Genomic DNA, 20,908 nt, shown 5'->3' with positions numbered 1-20,908 from the left:
TGGGCGGCTTAAAAATTATTTGAATATCATAATATCAAAACCCATCAATTTGGCCTCAAAATGTTCATCTTCCAAGCCCTACCAGGCCTTTGGTGCATTAAACATTGATGCAGCTACCAGCAGATCAAAGTTTTGGGTTTAGAGCTTGAAAGCGCTTTGCGGGAAGCATCAGTTGCCCCCTGCCTACCCCACATCCCCCTGGGATGAGGACCACAACATCGGTCCCAGCACAGGCATGGGTTTGCCCACATCCCGAGCCGAGGTTTGCCTGGTGCGTGCTGGCAAAGCAGGGCCTGGGTTTGGAACTGCAAACCCACCGGGCGATGGTTGGCTGCGTGGGCTGGGGCCGGCCGGGCTGCGGGCTCTGTGCGGCGCACGGCGTCGGCGCGGGGAGGAGAAGCCATCTGGGCTTCGGCGGAGATGGGGAGGGGGTTCTTCAACAAAGAGCCGGGTTTGTGTTTATTTTTAACACACGCAAGAGCCGTCCGGCAGCGGTGCCAACGCCATCTGCCTGCTGCAGGGCTGGCGGCCCCCGGCCCTCCCCGGGGAGCCAGCGGGCTGGGGAAGGGGGGTGAGCCCCTTGGAACACAGAATACACCCCCCCTTCCATCAAGCTGGGAGGGCTGCCCTGGGCCCAGGTTGCCCTGATTAGGGATAATGAGCTCAGCCCTAACTGGGGCTATTTAGGAGGAGGAGATGGAGAAGGGCAGCTGAAAGGAGTGGGTATCCAGCATGGGGTGGGTGGGATATGGCAGGGTGGGTACCGCTGAGCTTTCCCACAGGCCCCCAGCCCGGAGGGTGGTTTACATTCGGGAAGGGGGGTGTACAGGAGATCCCCCTCCCCCAGCCTCCATCTCCCAGTATTTGCGGGCGCCGCGCTCGGAGAGTTACGGCGCGGAAGGAGGGGGTGGCCGGGAGGAGCCCCCCCCTCTCCGTTCCCTCCCCGTTCCCTCCCCATTCCAGCCTGCAGGATCGGCGTGCGCCGCACTCGGAGCATTACGGCGGGGTCCGTGTGTGTGTGTGTGTCCCCCCCACCCTCAACTCCCGCCACGGCCGCGGGATTGGCGGGCGCCGCACCCGGAGCGTTGCGTTGCGGCTCGGCCGTGCCCGCAGCGCGGAGCTGTCCGCGGTGCTGACCGCCGCCGGCCATGGGCTCCGCGCCGCCGCCCGCACGGCTCCTGCCGCTGCTCGCCGCGCTGCTCGGGGCCACCGCACACGGTAAGCGCCGGGACCGCCATCACCGCACCCCCTTCCCCGCTTCCCTCCTCAACACGGTGACCCCCCCCCCATCCCCGCACCCTCCCGTCCCGGTCACCCCCCCCCCCCCATACACACCAACACCCCCCGGTACCGGTGGCTCCAGCCTTGTCGCCGCTAAACTTTGCCAACTTGCGCTCGATCCCTCCTCACCGGGGGGGCCCCCGCCATCACCTCTCCGTTATCCCCCCCCCCCCCCCCTCCCTTTCTCCGGTGGTGCGGGAAGCGGGAGCCGCCGGGGGCGCGCAGAGCTGTTTGCAGCCGGGCTGGTGCAACGCCGCCCCCGGCGGGCTCTGGAGACGGCCCCTCTGCCGGTATTACCGAGGGGGGGACCCGCGCCCTCAGCATCAAGCCCTTCGACACCCCTCACCGGCTGCGAGTCGGCCCCTCCGTGCTGTGGCGCCTGGGGGCATTCGTCTCTGTCCCCCCCTTCCTCTCTGGCTCGCTTGGGGTGACCCCTTTGGCTACGGGGAGAGCGCAGGGGAGATGAAGGGATGTGGGGGTTGGTCCTTCCCAAGGAGAGCAGCCAACACCCAGCTCAGCTCCTTAGCTCTGCCACCCATGGGGCACGGGCAGCCGTGATGCCTTGTGGCTCTGCTGCCCCAAACCCCAAGACTGGGGACGTATCAGGGCTTGGGGTGAGGAGCGGGTGGGGATCCATCCCTGCTGGCCCTGGCGGGGTGCGGGCAGGGGGACGCAGGCTGCCTGCGGGGCTCGGCCAAGCTGCAGGCAGCAGCCGTGCAGGGACTTACATAAACTCCCCATCTGGCAGCAGAGCCCAGCCAGGGAAGGGCGTCGTGGCCCTGTGCCCGCTGCTATTCCCGTCTCACTGTGCCGCCGGGAGTGATGCCACAGCCTCTTGCTTGGGTGGAGAGGGTGGATGGGGGAACTTCTGCATGGCAGCAAGTGCGGCAAGGCCATGGCACCCACATCTCCCACCCCACTGTGTGTGGGGGGGGGGGGGGGGGGGGTGAGGGGTGCCTGTGTGCCTCATTCTGTCCTGGGAGCAGGGCTCTGGCTTCCCCCAAGGGAGGCTGGTGCTTACAGTGTCAGTTTAATGATTTCTAATGAGCAATTACCTCTAGTCAGTCCCCTAATTTCTGAATATCAATAAAGTTAATTAAACTCTGTACGTGCGTTTCCCAGAGTGTTAGAGGTAGGGATGCCCTGGGATGTGCCAAGCTCTTCCCAGGGCTGGGAGCTGTAGGGTCTTATTCACCCTGTGCCCCCCCAATGTGCTGGGCATTGCCCTTGACACTCACCCACCCTCTCCCTGTCCCCCATCAGGCAGGGCTACCAGCCCAGCACCCTGATTTCCATACAGCACCACCTTGTTGTCCTGGCCTTGATTTGGCATTGATGGGCTGGAGCATGCTGGGGATGTGCCGTGGGTCTAGGTGATATGGGTACAGGGTTCACAGAACCCTCACCCAGGCTGAGGGGATCGCTGATGTCCCCTGGATGATGGCAATGCGGGGCTAGGACCCAGTGGCCTGCAGGCTTAGCCCAGCCATGGGGCAGCACCAGCTGCCAGTGCCCACAGGAGTAAGTGGGGTGTAGGCCCCACAGCACTGATGCAGCCAGGGTATGGTGCCAGGCATGGTTCCATCCACCCTGCCCCACCGCACCCAGTTTTCCCAGCTCTCTAAAGCCATGGCAGGCCTGGCTTGTTCGGGGGATCATCTATGCTGTGCTGAAGGGACCTCCTTGTAATTTGGGGTTCTTGCAGCCTGCGGGTTGTGATGGCTGACACAGGGCCTGACTGTGCCCTCATGAGCTGTGCCATGCCTGCCAGTGTCAGCCACATCCACCATGATCATAGGAGCAATGGATTTGGGGACAAGACATCCCTGGGGATGTCGGTGCTGGTCGGAGTTTTGGTGAGAGGAGAGGGGAGAGGGAAGGGAGCGGGATCTGCTACAGTAATTAACAGCGTATGTGCTCATCCCCTGCGTGCCCCGGAGGAGTTCATCACTGCCACACTGCGTGCGCCAGGCTGGGATTATGTGGATAATGCTCTTAAGCCAGAGGATGGGAGGGCAGGGTGCCCCATGGGGATGCAGGGCTGCACCAGCCGCCTCCATCATCCCCATGGGAGCCTGGCTGCCGCAGGACCTGCCGCAGGTGGGGATGAATTTGGCACACGGAGCAGGGCTGCCGGCCCCAGGCTCTGTGCAGGCACTCGGCAGAGCCAGACAGTGGGAATGTGGGAGGAAAATGGGGTGCAAAGGGGCAACGGCACAGCAAGGGCACCCCAGGGCTGGTGCAGAGCAATGGAAGGACCCACAGATGGGAGCGGGGCTCACTAGGGTTGTGCTGGGGTGAAGGCCAGGGATGATCCCAGGATCCAGGCCCCCTGTGAGCACAGGGAGGCCCCAGGGGAGGTGGATGGAGTTGTGTCTGTGGTGACTCTGGCGGGAGAGGATAATTTTGCCTCCGATCAATTCTTTAAATGCACACAATTGAAAGATTGCCTTTGAAAGCTGCCTATAACCAGGGAGGTAATGGATTCCCTCTAGTCACAGGCAGCAGCTCCAGAGAGCCAGCATCCCTTCCTTTGGCTGTTGAAGAGATGGAGCCAGCCAGGGTACCAGCACTGCTCCCACCATGGACATCCTTGGGTGGCAAAGGGGCTGCCTGGACCTGTCAGACGATGTCTCCATCTCCCTGGCTCCCCACCAGCCTGCCCTGCAATGAGACCTGGTGCCCCTTGTGTCATCCTCTGAGGTGTCAGAGCATCCCATTGGGAATGTGCTCAATGCCCAGCCTGTGTGAGGAGCACCAGGCACCGGCCTGCACACTTGCCATGCCATTGGGGATTATTATATATATAATTTAAACGCAGTAACGAGCTGCGCTGAGGGGATCAAATATTAATCAGCTGCAAGAGCGCTGCTGTGACCCTGTGAAAATGGAGAGAGGTGCTTGAAAGACAGGATCAGCTGATGCTGGGTAGTGCATGGGGGTGATGCCCAGGTAGGGTGGGCTCTGGGGGTCCCCAGCTGCCCTGGGAGGTGGCAATGGGAGGGGATGGTGGCTTTGGTTCATCCTCATCCCTGGCAGTGTTCAAGGCCAGGTTGGACACAGGGGCTTGGAGCAAGCTGCTCTAGTGGAAGGTGTCCCTGCCCGTGGCAGGGGTTGGAGCTGGATGAGCTTAAAAGGTCCCTTCCAACCCAAACCAGTCTGGGATCCTACATGAAGAGCAGCGATGGAGCAGGGTTTGCTGGCAAGGGAATGCTCATGCTGAATTCCCAGGGGGACAAAGGCGAGTGCTGGAGGCAGATGGGATGCCAGCCCTGGTGCAATGCTCCATGCTTCCCACCTGCTGGGAGGGATCGGTGTCTGCAGGGAGGGTGATGGCTGAGCAGCCCAACACGGAGCCAGACAAGCACATTTCAATTACTGTTGCCAGCAGCAGGCACAGGGAAGGGGAGCTGGCAGGGCAGTGGGGCTCTGCTCTCCCTGCCTGCCTCCTGCCTGGACCCATGCACTCAGGGGTGCCCTATAGGGTGGGTGTCCCCTCTGCCACCAGGGGATGAGCTGTGTGGTGTCCTTGTGGAGCCCAGGCTGGCACAGAGCCCTGTGGGGAGCTGGTACCCATGCCATGGGCACCCTGGAGCGGCACAGAGCAAGTGCTGTCCGCCAATGGGGGTTCCGTCCCAAGGATACCAATGCAGGGCTGGGATGGGGCTGATTTGGGCACTGATTTGGGGAGGAGGGACGTGGCACCGCACGGCTCCAGCTCTCAGGTCCGAAATAGCAGCAGACACACAATTCATCACTGCCGCCGCTCAGGGAAATCGCTGTACAAACGCATTAGCTCCGCAGGGAAAGCGGGATTACACAGGCTGTGGCAATGAGGAGGGGACGGGGGCACCCTCAGCAGGGGTGGGGAGGGAGGGAGACCCCCGGGGATGGGCACCCCGGTGCCCGGTGGGCTCTGCCCTCCTGCCCGCTCGGTGCCGGTGATGCTCGGTGTGCCACAGCCGCGGGGCTCCAGGGAGCTGGTTCTGGTGACATGTGACATGTGTCAGCGGGTAAATGACTGTTCAATTCAAGGAGAATCGCAGAACATACAAGGTCAAACGCTTCCCCGCCAGCGCCGCCATGAATATTAAACTGAGCTCTTCTGGTAGCTGCCAGGGCTGGCGGCCGCGCTCACCAGCAGCGTCCCCAGGCACCGGGGCAGCCCTTTGGTTCCGGCTGCTCCAGCATCCTTGGCTTGGGCGTCTGGGCATGGAGGAGGCCATGGGGTAGCAGGATGTGGGTGCCAATGGGGTGCTCAGCTTGCTGTATGGCAGTGCTTTGGCTGCGTGGCAGCGGTGTTGGCACGGGGAGCTGCCTGCACATCCCTGCTGCACCATCACGCCGTGTGTGTGCACCTCCCTGCACTCACCTCCCCACTGCTTACACCCACCATCCCTGCCTGCGCTTTTACACCACCCACTGCTCCTGCCTGCATCCTGACACTGCCTGTGCTATCACACTGCCTACACCTTCCCATCCGCCCTCATTCCCTGCCTGCTGGTAGCGAGGGTCCCCATTCCCCATGGCTACCAGAGCAGGGCATGGAGATGGGGATCTGGCATCAAGTGAACACATCCCATACCCAGCGCTGGGGCTGCGGAGGGGGGGAGCGTGGCGCCGGCTGCCTGACAGCTCATTCATCACCGCTGCCAGCCCCGGGCGCAGGGGCAAAACCAGATTGGATTTTAAATTGGAAAAGAACCCTGGATTCCTGCAAGCCCCAACCCCTGCCCCCATGGACCCGGCTGCCTGCACCTCCTGCCAGCCATCACCCCCCTACAGATGGGGAAACTGAGGCACGGGGCAGCACCGCGGTGCTCCTGGGACAGCTGAGGGCCCTGACCAGTGGCCTCCGCTGTGTTATTACTTTCTCGTCGGGCAGCATCGATCGCTGCTCCCCAGGAGGCCACGTGCTGCCTTATTTATGTATCTGTGACAGCCAGCAGCATTGATTCCCAATGGGGGGGAGGCAGCCGCCGCCACAGCCCCATTAGTCTCCAGCATCTCCCCAGCTCCCACTAACAGACTCCTGCCTGGTAAAGCCAATGTGAGGGATTAGGACCCCAGCCCAGCTTCAGCCCCCATGGGCACCCGGCTATTGGGGATTTGATGGGTCCTTTGCAAGTGTTTGTGAGCACCCTGAGCCCTGGAGGGATGCCAGGGCTTGGGAGGTGGGTGGTAGGTGGCAGGGTTTAATGCCACCAGCCCCTGGTCTCCTTGGGGCTGTGGGAGGGACACAGATGTGGTGCTGGAGATAAGCTGCTTAGAGATATCTGTAGGGGCGGAGGGTCTTAATCTGGTGGTGCCTGAGGGACATGGGTGGCAACATCTGGGCACTTGCTGCCTTCTCGCAGTGCTCCAAGCATCCTGCATCCAAGGGCGTCTCCAGCTCTGAGCATCCTCTGGTGCTGGAAGCATCCTGTAGTGCTGGAAGCATCCAGTGGTACGCAGAGTATCCCCTGGTGTCAGGAATATCTCCTGGTACCCAGAGGCATCCCACGATGCTGGGAGCATCCAGTGGTACACAGAGCACCACACAGAGCCCAGGGCAGCACCCCCTGTCTAGGTACTGCCCAGCCCAGGGTGCCACAGCACCCAGGTAGCACCCGCTGTAGGGATCTTGCTGTGGGGTCCCACCTCATCCAGCAGCCCCAGTGGGGACCACTGTGCTGCCAGCACCCTGGGCAACTGAGATGTCATGGGCAACGGGTGCAGGAGGCCAGGGTGAGCATCCCTCCTCCAGCCTTTGCTCTGAGGGGCTGGTCCCTGAGCACTAATCTGCTATTAAAGCCTAAGAGAGGTTTTGGTGGCCTTCAGTACAAACTCATCAAGTTTTATGTTCAAATAAATGGATCCCATTAAAAAATAATTGGGGCCTTGCTGGGGGCCAAGTGACCCTTTTGGAGCTGGTGTGGTCAGATACTCACCTCCCACCGTGCTGCTGTGCCTGGGGCATTGCCACCATCCCTGGGTTATGGTAAGGGAGCCAAGGGGATGCACTGGGTGGTGGAGATGCCTCCTGGCACCCACCAGCTCCCTCCCCACGCTGCTCACCCAAGCTAATGTCTCTTAATAGTCCCTTAAAAGCAGCAGTCACAGAGTAATTAATTTTCGTGGGGCCCTGCCCTGCTATAGATCAGTATAATTACCTGGTAATTGGCAGTACCATGTCATCAGCGCCTGTGCACGGTGGCAGGACATGCCCGTGTGCTCCTGTGGCCTCCCAGCTGGCCATAGAGGGATGCTGGGTGCTGCCACAGCATCCCTGCCACCGTGGCATCCCTTCCTGCCGTGGTACGGTGGGGCTCGGGAGCTGTGGGGACCAGACCCACCAGGGAGAGATGCTGGTGGCTCATTAAGGCTGATTAAATGCTTTTGGTTTTGGTCTAAAGGCTGTAAGTGTCTGGGATTTGCTCAGGGATTAATGCTCGGAGGAGCCATGGCATTCCCGGGGCAGCTGGTTATGGCAGACATGGCAATCACCTCTATGTCTACAATAGGAGGGGTGGGCACCCCTTAATGTGGGGCAAGCTGCAGTTATGCATTAATTAGCCATGGCTTAATTGCCAGGGCTGCCCCAGGGCAGGGTCCCACTGCATGTGGTCAGTGTGCTTGTTTGTCATCCTGGCTTTGGTGCAGTACTGGTGAGCAGGAGGTGTTGCCCCTCAGGATGGAGGATGAAGTGTTGGTCCATGGTGAAGTGTTGGTCCCCAGTGCAGCACAGGACTGATGTTGCACCAGCATTGCTCCCTGGTGCAGCATCGGTCCATGCCCAAGGCTTGCTTCCAAGTGCCACATTGGGCACAGCATCGGTTTGTGAGGAAGCTTCAGTCCCTGGTGCATCGCTGGTCCCCAGGGCCATGTCAGTTCATGATGCAGCATCTGTCCACAGTGCACCATTGGTCCAGCCTGAAGCCTCGGTCTCTGATGCAGCATCAGTCTATGACGCAGCATCAATCCACGGGACCCCAGCACCCCACACTCTCTCCTCCCCACAGGCTTCAATGGGCTGGCGAGGAAAGCCGGGGACAGCGCTGAGGCCGAGAGGGAGCCGACGGCGCTGCCCACACCGGAGGAGCGGGAGGCAGAGGCTCGCTTCGTGAGCACAGCGCCCACGCTGAAGCTCCTCAACCACCACCCGCTGCTGGAGGACCTGCTGCACGAAGCCTTTCTCAAGAAGGACTACCTGGGCCAGGCACCCTTCCTGCCTGGGGGTCCTGGTCCCGTCCTGCCCGCTGGTGCCCTGCAGCCAGACCCTGGTCCCCCCGCCCCTGAGCCCCCGCCACGCACCCCTGCCCTGCCCAGGGCTGCCTTCCCCACTGACCCATTGACCACACCAGCGGGGCACCCAGGGCCATGGGGGGATGCGTGGGGGGCTGTACCGGCTGCTGATCCCTCGTGGTCCCCTGCCAGGGTGCTGGAATCGAGCCCCACATCGCCCCCCAGCCAGGCACCCATCACACCTGGTACATCTCCAGGACCCCGCACTGGGGATGCTGTGGTCCATGGGGATGAGGAGGGGACCACCACCACCTCCACCATCACCACCACCACTGTCACCACGCTGCAGGGGCCTGGTGAGTGCTGGGGAGGGAGCTGGGGGGAGCTGGGGTGAAGTGGGGCTGAGCAGGGGTCTCCTCTGTCACCACAGCCCCCTGCAATAGGACGCTGGCGGGTCCTGAGGGCTGGCTGGTGTCCCCGGAGCTGGCCAGTGTCCCCTATGATGGCAGCCTGGACTGCACCTACACCATCTCTGTCTACCCTGGCTATGGCGTGGAGCTCAAGGTGAGATGGGAACTGGGGTGGGATGGGGTGCCAAGTGCCCATGGGCAAGCGTGGCATGTTCCCTGCTCTGTGCCATCACTGTGTGGAGTGCAGCAAACACACAGTCTTGTCCCTATCCCACGTCCCCAAGTCAGCAGAGCTGGGCCCTGGGGCAGGGATGTGGGTGCACAAGCTGGTGGGATGCCCTAGGATGCTCCGTGCTCACCAGCTGCCATGGCTGGTACCCAGCACAGGAGCAGGGATGCAGGATGACTTAATGAAGGTGTGAGCGATGATGTGGTGCAGAGCCAGGCAAACCCAGTTCCCATCTGCTGGAACCAGAAGCTGAGGCCACGTGCTGCTCCCATCGGTGGCACATGGATGTGTGTCCCCACTGAAAGCCGGTGGTGACCCAGAGGCAGCAGCTCCACAGTCAGCCCTGGCTCCTCCATCACCACACACCAGTGCTTAATTAACACCATTAATAGCAAATCACTCCAGAGGGCTGGAGCTGCTGGCAGGGCTGTCGGTGTGGGCCTGGCTGCGCCGTGGGGGGCTCACTCCTTGCAGAGCAGGATGACTTATGGTGCTGGTAACCGTGTTTGAAAGGCGCTGCCCTGCACGGACACGCTCCAACGCGCTATCGACCATGGACAAGCTGCCCCAGTACCAGCCCCAAGCCAGGTACCGGGGTGGTGATTCCCGGCTGTCCCCATAGGTACACAACATCAGCCTGGCAGAGGGGGAGACGCTGACAGTGGAGAGCATGGGGGGTCTGGAGCCCACCCTCCTGGCCAATGAGTCCTTCCTGCTGCGGGGCCAGGTCATCCGCAGCCCTGCCAACATCCTCACCCTGCGCTTCCAAAGCCCCCGGCCCCACAGCCCCAGCTCCTACCACTTCCGATACCAAGGTATGGGCGCAGCATCCACCACCCTGGTACCTCCCAGGGGCTCCCTCGCTGGTGCAATGGTAATTTAGAGCATGGTGATGGGCGGCACAGTTTACCTGTGCCAATGGTGGGTTAAGTGGGTGAAGAGCACAGAGAAAGGGCAATGAAGTTGTTGAAGGGCCTGGAGCACAAGTGTGGTGAGGGACCTGGGGGGGCTAAGTCTGGGGAAGAGAAGGCTCGGGGGGGGCCCTTATCGCTCTCTACAATTACCTGGAAGGAGGATGGAGGGAGGTGGGGGGTCAATCTCTTCTCCCAAGTGACAGGACAAGAGGGAACAGGTTCAAGCTGCACCAGGGGAGGTTTAGACTGGATATTAGGAACAATTTATTCATGGAGAGCGCGCTCAGGCATTGGAACAGGCTGCCCAGGGCAGTGCTGGGGTCACCACCCCTGCAAGTGTTCACTCATGGGTGAGTGGTGGCCTTGGCAAGGAAGGTCTTGATCTTAAAGGTCTTTTCCAAGCTGGTTGATTGTATGATTACAGACAGACGTAGGCACCGTGTGACCCAGCCCTGCAGCACCCATACCAGGGTGCTGGGTGGGCTGGGGTCTTTAGGGGGCTCCATCCCCACCCATAACACCACACCTGCCCCCAGCCTACGTGCTGAGCTGCCCCTTCCCGGCACGGCCGGCGTTCGGGGAGGTGTCGGTGAGCAGCCTGCACCCCGGTGGGGACGCCCGCTTCCGCTGCGCCACCGGCTACCAGCTGCAGGGCACCCACCGCATCACCTGCCTCAACGCCACCCGGCCCTTCTGGAGCGCCCGCGAGCCCCTCTGCCTCGGTGAGCACTGGCACCGGGGGATGCGGCACAGCCGGCGCGGCACAGCCGGGTGCTGACGGGCCCTCTCCTGCAGCGGCGTGTGGCGGCGTGGTCCGGAACGCCACGGTGGGACGCATCGTCTCGCCCGGCTTCCCCGGGAACTACAGCAACAACCTGACGTGCCACTGGCTGCTGGAGGCGCCCGCCGGACACCGCCTGCACCTCCACTTCGAGAAGGTCTCGCTGGCAGAGGATGATGACAGGTTTGGCAACAGGGTAGGGGGGGAGTGGGGGGACCAGGGCACCATGGAGCAGCCCCACACTGGGCCGTGGCCAAGGATGGAGCTTTTGGACATACCCAAAGATGGGCGCTGTTGGCCATGCCTGTAGATGGGTACCTTTGGTCATATTCAAGGATGGGTGTCATATGGCATATCCAAGGGAAGATGCTGTCGATCATGTTGAAGGATGGGTGTCACTGGCCGTGCTCAAGTGTAGGCACTGTTGGCCACGTTCAAAGAGGACACCACTGGCAATGGCCAAGGGTTGGTGTCATTCGTCATGTTCAAGGACGGGTGCTGCTGGCCATGGCTGTGGCCATGCTACCACCCATGCCCAAGGACGGGTGCTGTTGGCCATGGCCACCACAGCACCCTGCCCCTGCCATGCTTTGCCAGGCTCATCATCCGCAACGGCAACAACGTGGAGGCACCACCGGTGTATGACTCCTACGAGGTGGAGTACCTGCCCATCGAGGGGCTGCTCAGCACCGGGCGCCACTTCTTTGTGGAGCTCACCACCGACAGCAGCGGGGCCGCTGCGGGCATGGCGCTGCGCTATGAGGGTACGGGGCCGGGGTGGAGGGGGGCACCCAGGCACCCCCATGCCCGCCTGGCCCCTGCAGACCTTCGCGCCTGTGCCCGCAGCTTTTGAGCGGGGGCATTGCTACGAGCCCTTTGTCAAGTATGGGAACTTCACGGCCAGCGACCCCCGGTACCCGGTGGGCACCACAGTGGAGTTCAGCTGTGACCCCGGTTACACGCTGGAGCAGGGCTCCACCATCATCGAGTGTGTCGATCCCAATGATCCACAGTGGAATGAGACGGAGCCAGCATGCCGTGGTGGGCACCAGTGCGCAGGGAAAAGGGAGCTGGAGATGGGGTTTGGGGGGTGCTGGAATTGGGAGGTGCCATTGTGATGGAGCTGGGCATAGAGCAGGAAGGATGCGTTGTGGTGTGTGCTGGAGCTGTGGGATGCAGTGGGAGCCGTAGCTAATGGGAATGGTGGGTGGTGGGTGCCGTGGTGGGTGCCCCACAGCGATGCTGAGCCCATCATGCACCCACAGCGGTGTGCAGCGGGGAACTGACGGATGCATCCGGCGTGGTTCTGTCACCCAACTGGCCAGAGGCGTACGGCAAGGGCCAGGACTGCATCTGGGGGCTGCACGTGGAGGAGGACAAGCGCATCATGCTGGACGTCCGCGTGTGAGTGCGGGGATGGCCACGGGGATGGAGGGGTTTGGGATCCATGCTCCCCCCTGCCCTCACCGCCCTGCTCCCCCAGGCTGCGGCTGGGCTCAGGGGATGTGCTGACCTTCTACGACGGGGATGACCTCACGGCGCGCATCCTGGGCCAGTACACGGGCGCCCGCGGCCGCTTCAAGCTCTACGCCTCCACCGCTGATGTCACCGTCCAGTTCCAGTCTGACCCTGGTGCTGGTGCCTTTGCCTATCGGCAGGGCTTTGTCATCCACTTCTCTGGTGAGGCCCACGGTGGGATAGTGCCAGCATTGTCCCTGGTGTCCCACACTACCCCATTCACCCTGTCACCCTCACAGAGGTGCCCCGTAATGATACCTGCCCCGAGCTGCCAGACATCGCCAATGGCTGGAAGACATCCTCGCAGCCGGAGCTGCTCCATGGCACCGTGGTCACCTACCATTGCTACCCCGGCTTCCAGCTGACCGGCACCGACCTCCTGATGTGCCACTGGGACCTGACGTGGAGCGGCGACCTGCCCACCTGCGAGCGGGGTGAGTGGTGCCCATTGGCACCCCCGTGCCCTGCGGAACATCCCCAGCAGCCGCCATCATCACCGGTCCCATTGCCTGCAGTGACCTCCTGCCGGGACCCCGGGGACGCCGAGCACAGCCGCAGGGTGGTCTCCAGCCCCAGATTCCCGGTGGGAGGCACCGTGCAGTACATCTGCGACAAGGGCTACATCCTGGCGGGCAGCGGGACCCTGACGTGCCACGAGCGTGCCGCGGGGGGACCCAAGTGGAGCGACCGCCTCCCCAAGTGCATCCGTGAGTCGGGTCCCCTCTCCCAGGCCATGTCCCCTGCACTGATGGGCACTGACGGCGCCGTGTCCCTGCCCCACAGCGGAGACCTACGAGCCGTGCCACAACCCCGGCGTGCCGGCGGGCGGGCGGCAGAGCCCCGAGCGGCGCCTGTACCCGGCGGGAGCCACCCTGCGCTTCTCCTGCGCCGACGGCCGGGCGCTGCTGGGGGAGAGCAGCCTGCGCTGCCTGCCCGGGCACCCGTCGCGCTGGAGCAGCTCCCCTCCCATCTGCAAGGCGGGTGAGAGCACCCCGCATCACCCCACAGCATCCTTCAGCACCCCACTTCTTGCTGATGATCCCGGCTTCTTTCTTTCCTCCCTCCCCCAGCCTCCTACGATGAGTTTTACAGCAACCGCAACCTGGATGGTAAGCGCAAGGGGGTGATGGGGTGCAGACAAGCACCCAGGGTGTAGCCGATGCGGGGTGCCCCCTCGCTGAGCCGACTATCCCATGCAGCCGTGGCCAAGGCTGTGCCATCGGGACCAGCGCTGGAGGGCACCAATGTCGCCATCGCCGTCTTCCTGCCCGTCCTGGTGGTGGCCCTGCTCATCGGGGGCATTTACCTCTACTTCTCCAAGTGAGTGGCCGTGTGGCCCCCGGCACCCCATGGGGTCACCATGTTCCTCCTGCTCCATCTGTCTGCTCCCCACAGGCTCCAGGGGAAGCCATCCCTGCAGCTGCCCCTCGCTGGCTCCCACCCCTATGACCATATCACAGTGGAGTCGGCTTTTGACAACCCCACCTATGAGACAGGAGTAAGTACTGGCCCTCCAGGTCCCCCCAGCCAGAGCTGGGCACCCCAGGGACCCTGTGTTGTATCAGCCAGGTGTGCCAGGGGCTGTGTGTGGAGTAGGACAGGAATGGAATGGGGTGACACATTGCAGGGATAGTGCTTTAGGTAGGATATCCATACAGGGACCACACATGGCGTGGAATATCCATCCAGGTCCCATTCACAGGATGGGACATCCATCCAGGGACCCTTCATGTGACGGACATCCATCCAGAGACCACACATAGGGTCTGTGCACGGGATGGAATATCCATCTAGGGACTCTCCACAGGATGGGACATCCATGCAGGGACCACACATGGGATGGAATATATTTGTTGATGGGATGGGACATACACTCAGGGATCATTTCCCAGGATGGACATCTATCCAGAGACCATTCATGGGATGAGACCATGCACAGAATGGTATATCCATCCAGGGACCCTTCACAACATGGGACATCCATCCAGGGACAACACATGGGGTGGGACATGCATGTGCCGAGTGTCCAACCCCTCGCAGTCTGTTTTCTTTGCAGGAGACAAGGGAATATGAAGTGTCCATCTAGGAGTGGGCAGCGTGGAGCCGGGCACCGCAGCCACCCCTCCCGGCCCCCCCCGTGCTCACCAGCCCCCCAGCACGGGCTGGGTCCACCTTTCCCAATGAGACCCAAGCCGAGCGCTTGGTGGGACTGACCCAGCCCCAGCTCCCCCCTGCACCCCCCAACCCACCCGGACCCCCGTGGGGTCTGCCTGCACCCCGCTGCCACCCGACCCCCACCCTGGGGTGCTGAATTGGGGGGGGGTGTTATCCCCGAGGCCCCAGCCACACAATGGAGGGTCCCAGGCGGGGGGGAGCGGGGTTGTGGGGACCCCCCCCGGCAAACACAGGGGGTGCAGCGGAGAGGGGGACACCCTGCAAAGCCCCTGGGGGGGGGGGGGGAAGGGGTTAAAGGGGTTCGGGTGGCCATGGGGGTGCCCCCCACCTCTCCCACCTCAGCACAGGTCCTGCCCCCCCTGCACCCCCGTGTCTCCCACCGCCGTCACGCAGGGACGTGTCGTGTGTCCCCCGCACCGAGCATGCTGCGTCCCCCCCCGGCCCCCCGCTTGCTTCTCCCTCCCTGGGGCGTCCCCTCCGCCACCGATGTGTCCCCCCCCGCCTGCCCCGGCACCCAAGGAGGGACGGACCCGGGCGAGGACGGGGGACACCGGGTATGGCTGTGGCTCACCCCTCGATGGGTCCCGCCCGGGCTGGGGGTCCCTGGGGTGGAGAGGACCCCCGAACCCCCATCTTTTGGTTGTTTCATTAATAAAAACAGGTGTTTTAGAAGAAGCGGTGGCGTCTCCCTCAGCAGAGCAGCCCTGCATGGGGGTGAACCCCCCTACATCCCGGTGTGCCCCACCGGGAACCCCCAGATATCATTCTGCACCGGGGAGGGGGGGAATTGCCGCTTTAAGAGGCGGGGCCTCCGCGAGGGTGACGTCACGGGAACGCTCCGCGCCGGCGCGCCCTCTGCGGGTAGGCGGAGCCCACCTTCCCTTGCGTCGTGACGTCACGCGCTGCGGCACCACCCGGGGGACGTGACTGCCGCCACGCGCCTGCGCGCCGCCCTCTTTCGCCCCGCCCTTCTACTTCACCGCGCCTGTGCGCGCAGCCAGCGTGGCGCATGCGCGGTAGGGCTATGTGCCCTCTGCCCCCCCCTCCCCGCCCTCTACCGGCGCGCCAGGGCTGACCGCGGGAGGCGGCGCGGGGCGCGCATGCGCGCTGGGGGCCGGAGCGTCGGCGCCGCCTGTGCGCGGTGCGTGCGCGGTGCGTGTGTGGCGGCGGCGGGCGCGGGGCCGCCCCTTCCCCTCCCTCCCCTCACACGGCATGGCAGCGGGAGCGGGGACCCCTGCGGCCGCCCCCGGGCCCGCCTGCAGGCGGAGGAGGCAGCGGCCCGTGGGCTAGGCCCCGCCGCCCGCCCCCCGCCTCGACGCGGAGCCGCCGCCGCCGCTGCTGAGGGGCCACCCCCCCTTTCCCTTTACCCCCCTTCATAACGAGCCCCCATCCCCGCCTCGCTCCCTCTCGCCGGGGGGGGCGGCTCTCGGGGCCGCTCCCGGGCTGGATGAATGTGGGAGAAGATGGAGACCAAGACGATCGTCTACGACCTGGACACCTCTGGGGGGCTCATGGAGGTGAGGCCCGGGCGGCGGACGGAGGGGGGGGGGAGGCCTGCACCGGGGGAGGCCGCGGGGCTGCAAAATGGCGAGGGGCACCCACCCCCCCACCCCCCCCCCCCGGAGCCCCGTGGCCATAGAAGGAAGTGCGGAGGGACGGAGGCAGCTCGCCCAATCCCCGGGAGAGGTCCTCCGGACACGGGCCCGGCGGGCGGGGCGGGCCCGGCACAGGCCTTGTGTCCCGTCGTCCCGTCCCTTCCCGTCCCCCCCCCCGGGGGCCGCTTTCCCCTCGTCGGTGAGGCGGGAGAAGGGCGCTTGGGGTCAGGGTCGGTGCCAGCCCCTCAGAGGCGCTGTCTGTGTGTCTGTCCGTGCAGCAAATCCAGGCCCTCCTGGCTCCCCCCAAGAGTGAAGATGGGGAAAAGAAGAGCAGGAGGCCCGAGAAGGAGCCCAGGCGAAGTGGCAGGGCCACTAACCACGATAGCTGCGATAGCTGCAAGGAAGGAGGGGATCTGCTGTGCTGCGATCACTGCCCCGCCGCTTTCCACCTCCAGTGCTGGTAAGGCTCGGCGCTGTCCTCCCTCCGGATCCAGCCATCCCGGCCCAGGCAGCACCTTCCCTCCAGCAGTTCCTGCTCCCCGTTAGCTTTGCGCTGGGAAAAGGGGGGTGCACGACAGGAACAAAAAGGAGGTGCAAACCTGCAGCCCCCCCCCCCCCCCTCATGTCCATCCCCTTCTCCGTGGTTAATCCACGGCAGCCGGGGTGCAGAGCGTTGTGGCTGCCCTCCCTGCGGGTGGGGGTCCGCCACCCTCCTTTCTTTATGTGCTGAGCAGCGGCCGAGAGGCCTGGAGGAGGAGCGAGGCCCTGGCTGCGCGGCCTGCCCGCGCTGCTGCTGCCCCTGCCCGGCCTTCCTCCACCCTCCCCAGCGGGGAACTTCCCCTCCTCACCCCTCTCCGAGGGTGCTTTGCTTGGGGCGGGGGGGACCCTCCGGAGCGCTGTGGCCGGAGGGAGGGAAGGAAGCGGCGGTGGCGTCTCCGCACCAGGCCTGACATTCCCAGCGCTTCCGTGCTGCTGCAGCTGCTGGGAATAATGGAGGTTGCTGTCTCTGTGTCTCCCTGCCTCACTGTTTACAATATGGCGACCTTCCTTTAAATTATATTTTTATTCTCAGCGCCATTTTGGCTGCATTTGTGACTTCCAAACCCTCGCAGTGCTCCCTCCAACGTGAAAGCACCTTCCCTGTGGACAATCTGGCCCTCCAGGCTTTAAGATTGGCCGGGTTTATTCCTTTCCCTCCTTTTTTTCCCCTCTTCCTCCTCACTCCAGACCTGCTCTGGCAGTGTCTGCTGTGGACTGGGGGGCATTAGGATCCTCTCGCAGGGCGTTGGGTGGCTTTGTGGGTGAAGGCAGATCTCCCTGCATGCAAATCTGGGTGCAGTGTGGGAGCCGAGGTGCATGTGGAGGCGGTGGTGAAGCTCTGGTCGGTGCAGGCTGCAGCGGGGAAGGACTCTTGCTGCCTTCCCTTGCAGCTTCCTGAGCTCTTGGCACAAAGCGACCCGCTCCAAAAAGCACCTCAACTTTCCATCCCAAAGTTTTTCCCCTTTTTCTGGATGCATCCCAGGCTGCCTTACCCGAATCTCCCCTTCAACAGTTGACGCAGGCGGTTTGTGTTAAATTAGCACAGCCAGAATGGATAATGGAGTGGAGGAGGGAGCGGGGCAAGTCAAACAGCTGGAGCTCGGGCGTAGAGAGTATTCTTCCTTAGGGGAGATTTTTTAACCACATTCCTTTCTCTCTTTCATGCTTTGGAGCTTTGTTTGCCACCCTGTTACAGCTGGCTGTCTGCTTTTTTTTCTCTCCCCATTTTTTACTTGGTGGTTGCACTGCGTTTCTATGCTAATTGCAGGTCTCTGAACACTTATTAAACTGATTGCTGATACCAGGAAAACCGAGTGTGTGGTCACAGTTCTGTAGGGAGTGTCCCGTTAGCAGCGTGTAGCCAGGCGAACCCGACAATGCTGTAGCATGCAGCCATGACATCATCCCCTCCTACCCTCAGGAAGTGCTACTGGTGGTAGTGCAGATCCTCTAACATTTACTAGGAGGACACTAATTGTTTAATTATTTTTGTCCAGCGTTCTTGATGGGCTTTAATTTAAGTTCTTTGGGGGTGGGTTTTTAAGTTCTCCGTGGCATAGGTGCTTAAAAACTCAGTGTTTGCTTTCAGATGCTGCTGAGTGCATCCTGAGCTTTCTCTTAGCGAGGCTAGAGCAATGGTTAAAGCTTCACATTTTGAGGTGGAAGATCTGTGACTAATGCTGTAGGGCTTCCTGGTTGACTCTTGAGTCTTGGTTAAGTCTAACCGTAAATGAGACCGCTTTGTGCATGGCTAAATCTGGCTGAGTTTCATGGCTTAATATGGCAAGTTTCTTGTAGTTGGTGAGTGGGAAGCAGTTGTGTAAATCGGGTATCGGTAAAGCTTTGGCTGTGCTTGAGTTAGTTACATTATAATTACTTTAAAGATACATATTTTTGGCTAGGTGGTCACCTTTTGAAACAGAAATGGAAGGAGCAGTTGTGATGAGGCTTTCTCACTTCAGTTGTTGCCTTTCCTGGGGTATCCTTTTGACAATGGCACAGACTCTGCTGTGGGATGTGGCACGGTTTAGGGTGGCACAGGAGATAGGCTTCACCTAAAGCTCTCTGGCTTGGGTCTGGTTCTGCCTCCCTCCTCGTGGAAGCCTGTCCATGGCTTGGCTAGGGTCTTCCTGTGAACCAGGTTGTCTAGAAGGGATGCTCAGGTTTTGTTTTCCTGTTTTCTTCCCTTTACCACCTGCATCTTCCTTGCAGTAAGCTTCTGCTCTGGCTATAAACCTAGGCATAAAGGCAGCAGTTGTAACTTCCTTTCTGCTTCCTTTTGTTTTTGTATTTGAAGAGTAGCAGCTGTAATGCAATGCTTGTTTGAAGTCATTTGAATAGTGGTTTAAATGCTCTGCTGGGGCATAGTAGCTGAATAGTGTCGACAGCTTACCTGTTCTTTAAATATTTATTGCAATCTTTAGCACCAGGTTGCATTTATTATCAGCATAGAAAAAATTAAAGAGAAATTAAGAAGAGCAGCTCTTAATTGGTCTGGGGTTTGTAATCAGTTGATTAAAGCTGTGTAGAGAGACCATACTATCAAAGACAATGAATGACAAGGGTGTGATCAGCCCATGTCACGCAGGCGACTGGAGACAAACCCAGGAGTTAACCCAGCTCAGTAGCCCATAAACTAGTTTTGTGTCTTCCTGTGTCAAGAAGTCTTCTCTGTCGTGTTGCTTGAACCTGTAGTGAGCAAGTTGGCTTCATTAGGTGAGTGTGTGGTGCTCAAACTTCAGCACTTTGCTTTAACTTCAGTTTGGGGCCTGAACCTGTTGCCTTCTGCAGGAAACAGAAGGCACTCGGCCAAAATCCCCCAAACTTTCCGAGCCTGATAGTATTGCGCATCTCTGATGGTAAATAACAAGTTCTGTTGATGCACTGTGCAAGTGGCTTCCTCATTCATCTGTCAGTGTGTCAGCTCTTCTCGCAACTCCATTTCAGAACCTCTTGCTTGGCATGAAACTCCTGCAGGTACTGTGAGAGCCCACGGAGCAGGAGGATCACCAGCCAGGCTGCAGATAAAGTGCCTTGGTGGAAGGGATACAGGAAAGCGTAAAATCCCTTCCAGACACTTAATTTCAACATACTTGGATTAATATTGTGGTCAGGTGACTGTCTTCAGGTTTGAATTTACAGAGAGGGCTGGGTTTTTTTCAGTCCTTAGTAATTCTTGAAACAGAGCGAAGGCTTTTTAGCTCTTAAGTCTGCTTTTGGTTATGCTGTTTGCCCATAATCCGCTGCTTTGGGTAATGGTGCAGCCTGCATTTCCATTCTGATGTTCTGCCTTAACCCAGGCCCCTGGGAATGGTGTACACTCCTTCTTTACATGATTGAAACCCAATTTTCCAGTGCTATTCTATTCTTCCCCTTTTATATCCTCCTTCTGGCTATGTGATTGTTAGAATTCCCTGTGTTTTCTGGAGCTCGTGGTAAACTCGATTCACGTTGAAGCCTGTTTGCAGAGTGCCTGATGTTGCAAATTCATTACAGCTTCGCTGAAGGATTAGAAAGATCCCTGGGAGAGGAAAAGTTTAGTTAACAAGCAGGGGGAGGGGAGTGACAACAGGAGGGAGAACTAACACAGAACAGTTTTGTGTTGGGGTTTTTTTTCATCCCTGTTTTTTAAGTCTAACTGCCCAAGTTTCTGGTTGGAGGAGCCCAGAATGACCAACCTCACTGAATGCTGCTCTTCACAAATCCCTGCTGCTGGCTGTGAGGCACTGCTAGCATGGCAAAGTGACCTGAGGTACCTAAAGCTGCCCCCTACCCTAAACAGACAGTACCAGTTTGATGGCACTGCCCAGCAAAACCGCTTTCCTTAGCTGCTGGGAGAGGTACGCTGCACCCATACTAGGGCCTGCTAGCTCCATCAACACTTCCCTCTCCATGTTTATATTTGGAGCCTTTGGCTCCATTTCTCCTTCAATTTGGCAGTCTTTGCCAAAGTTGTCGAAGAACTGGAGTAACAGAGCTGCAAAGAGAAGGAGTGAAGCTTAAACTAGCCATATTTTCTATGAGTCACAGTGGGTAAGTGCTTTGCACAAAGAGTGGAAAAAAGTTGTGTTAGGTAGGACATCTGTAACTCTTCCCCCCTTTACTCAGGTCTGAAGTGTCCTGCTTTTATCTTGGCATTTGGTCTGGATTTGGGTTTTTTACAGAAATATCTGTTCTCTGAGAGGGGAGGGAAACTTTAGCCTGTCTATTGTGTTAGTTAATCCTTCCTCTAACGGGCATCT

The 20,908-nt window shown here is 60.5% G+C and overlaps 2 protein-coding genes across 4 annotated transcripts in view; both read left to right on the top strand.

Annotated features, from left to right (window-relative positions):
* The first annotated feature begins 1,069 nt into the window (after positions 1 to 1,069).
* Positions 1,070 to 14,679, top strand: SEZ6 (seizure related 6 homolog). Of its 2 annotated transcripts, none has more exons than XM_061470120.1 (17): positions 1,070 to 1,218; positions 8,283 to 8,861; positions 8,936 to 9,069; positions 9,767 to 9,959; positions 10,595 to 10,780; positions 10,854 to 11,022; positions 11,437 to 11,603; positions 11,686 to 11,880; positions 12,105 to 12,243; positions 12,323 to 12,519; positions 12,597 to 12,791; positions 12,873 to 13,064; positions 13,141 to 13,338; positions 13,428 to 13,466; positions 13,557 to 13,677; positions 13,753 to 13,855; positions 14,414 to 14,679. In XM_061470120.1, exons 1-17 carry the CDS (start codon positions 1,149 to 1,151, stop codon positions 14,441 to 14,443), a joined length of 2,907 nt encoding a protein of 968 aa, XP_061326104.1. In that variant the 5' UTR covers positions 1,070 to 1,148; the 3' UTR covers positions 14,444 to 14,679. The 2 variants fall into 2 exon arrangements, with proteins under 2 accessions (XP_061326104.1, XP_061326102.1); XM_061470118.1 differs by having other exon boundaries at positions 14,398 to 14,679.
* Positions 14,680 to 15,886: 1,207 nt separating this feature from the next.
* Positions 15,887 to 20,908, top strand: part of PHF12 (PHD finger protein 12) — a 32,217-nt gene continuing 27,195 nt past the window's right edge. The window contains exons 1-2 of one of the 2 annotated variants that reach the window (XM_061470117.1): positions 15,887 to 16,049; positions 16,406 to 16,587. In XM_061470117.1, coding sequence (XP_061326101.1) covers positions 15,984 to 16,049; positions 16,406 to 16,587 — 248 coding nt within the window. In that variant the 5' untranslated portion in view covers positions 15,887 to 15,983. The remainder of the gene's footprint in view (positions 16,050 to 16,405; positions 16,588 to 20,908) is intronic. The other variant, XM_061470116.1, reaches the window with a different exon arrangement.

The sequence above is a fragment of the Pezoporus flaviventris genome, unplaced genomic scaffold (genome assembly GCF_033815535.1).
Source record: "Pezoporus flaviventris isolate CSIRO_AGI_PZ_B2104156 unplaced genomic scaffold, CSIRO_AGI_Pfla_v1 ptg000063l, whole genome shotgun sequence".
Lineage (NCBI taxonomy): Eukaryota > Metazoa > Chordata > Aves > Psittaciformes > Psittacidae > Pezoporus > Pezoporus flaviventris.
This window is presented reverse-complemented; position numbering and strand designations above follow the sequence as displayed.

Coding starts and splice junctions, on each gene's coding strand:
- SEZ6 (XM_061470118.1), top strand. CDS start 1,149: ATGGGCTCCGCGCCGCCGCCCGCACGGCTCCTGCCGCTGCTCGCCGCG. Junction 11,881..12,104: donor GACGGAGCCAGCATGCCGTG/GTGGGCACCAGT, acceptor ATGCACCCACAG/CGGTGTGCAGCGGGGAACTG. Junction 13,467..13,556: donor CAGCAACCGCAACCTGGATG/GTAAGCGCAAGG, acceptor TATCCCATGCAG/CCGTGGCCAAGGCTGTGCCA.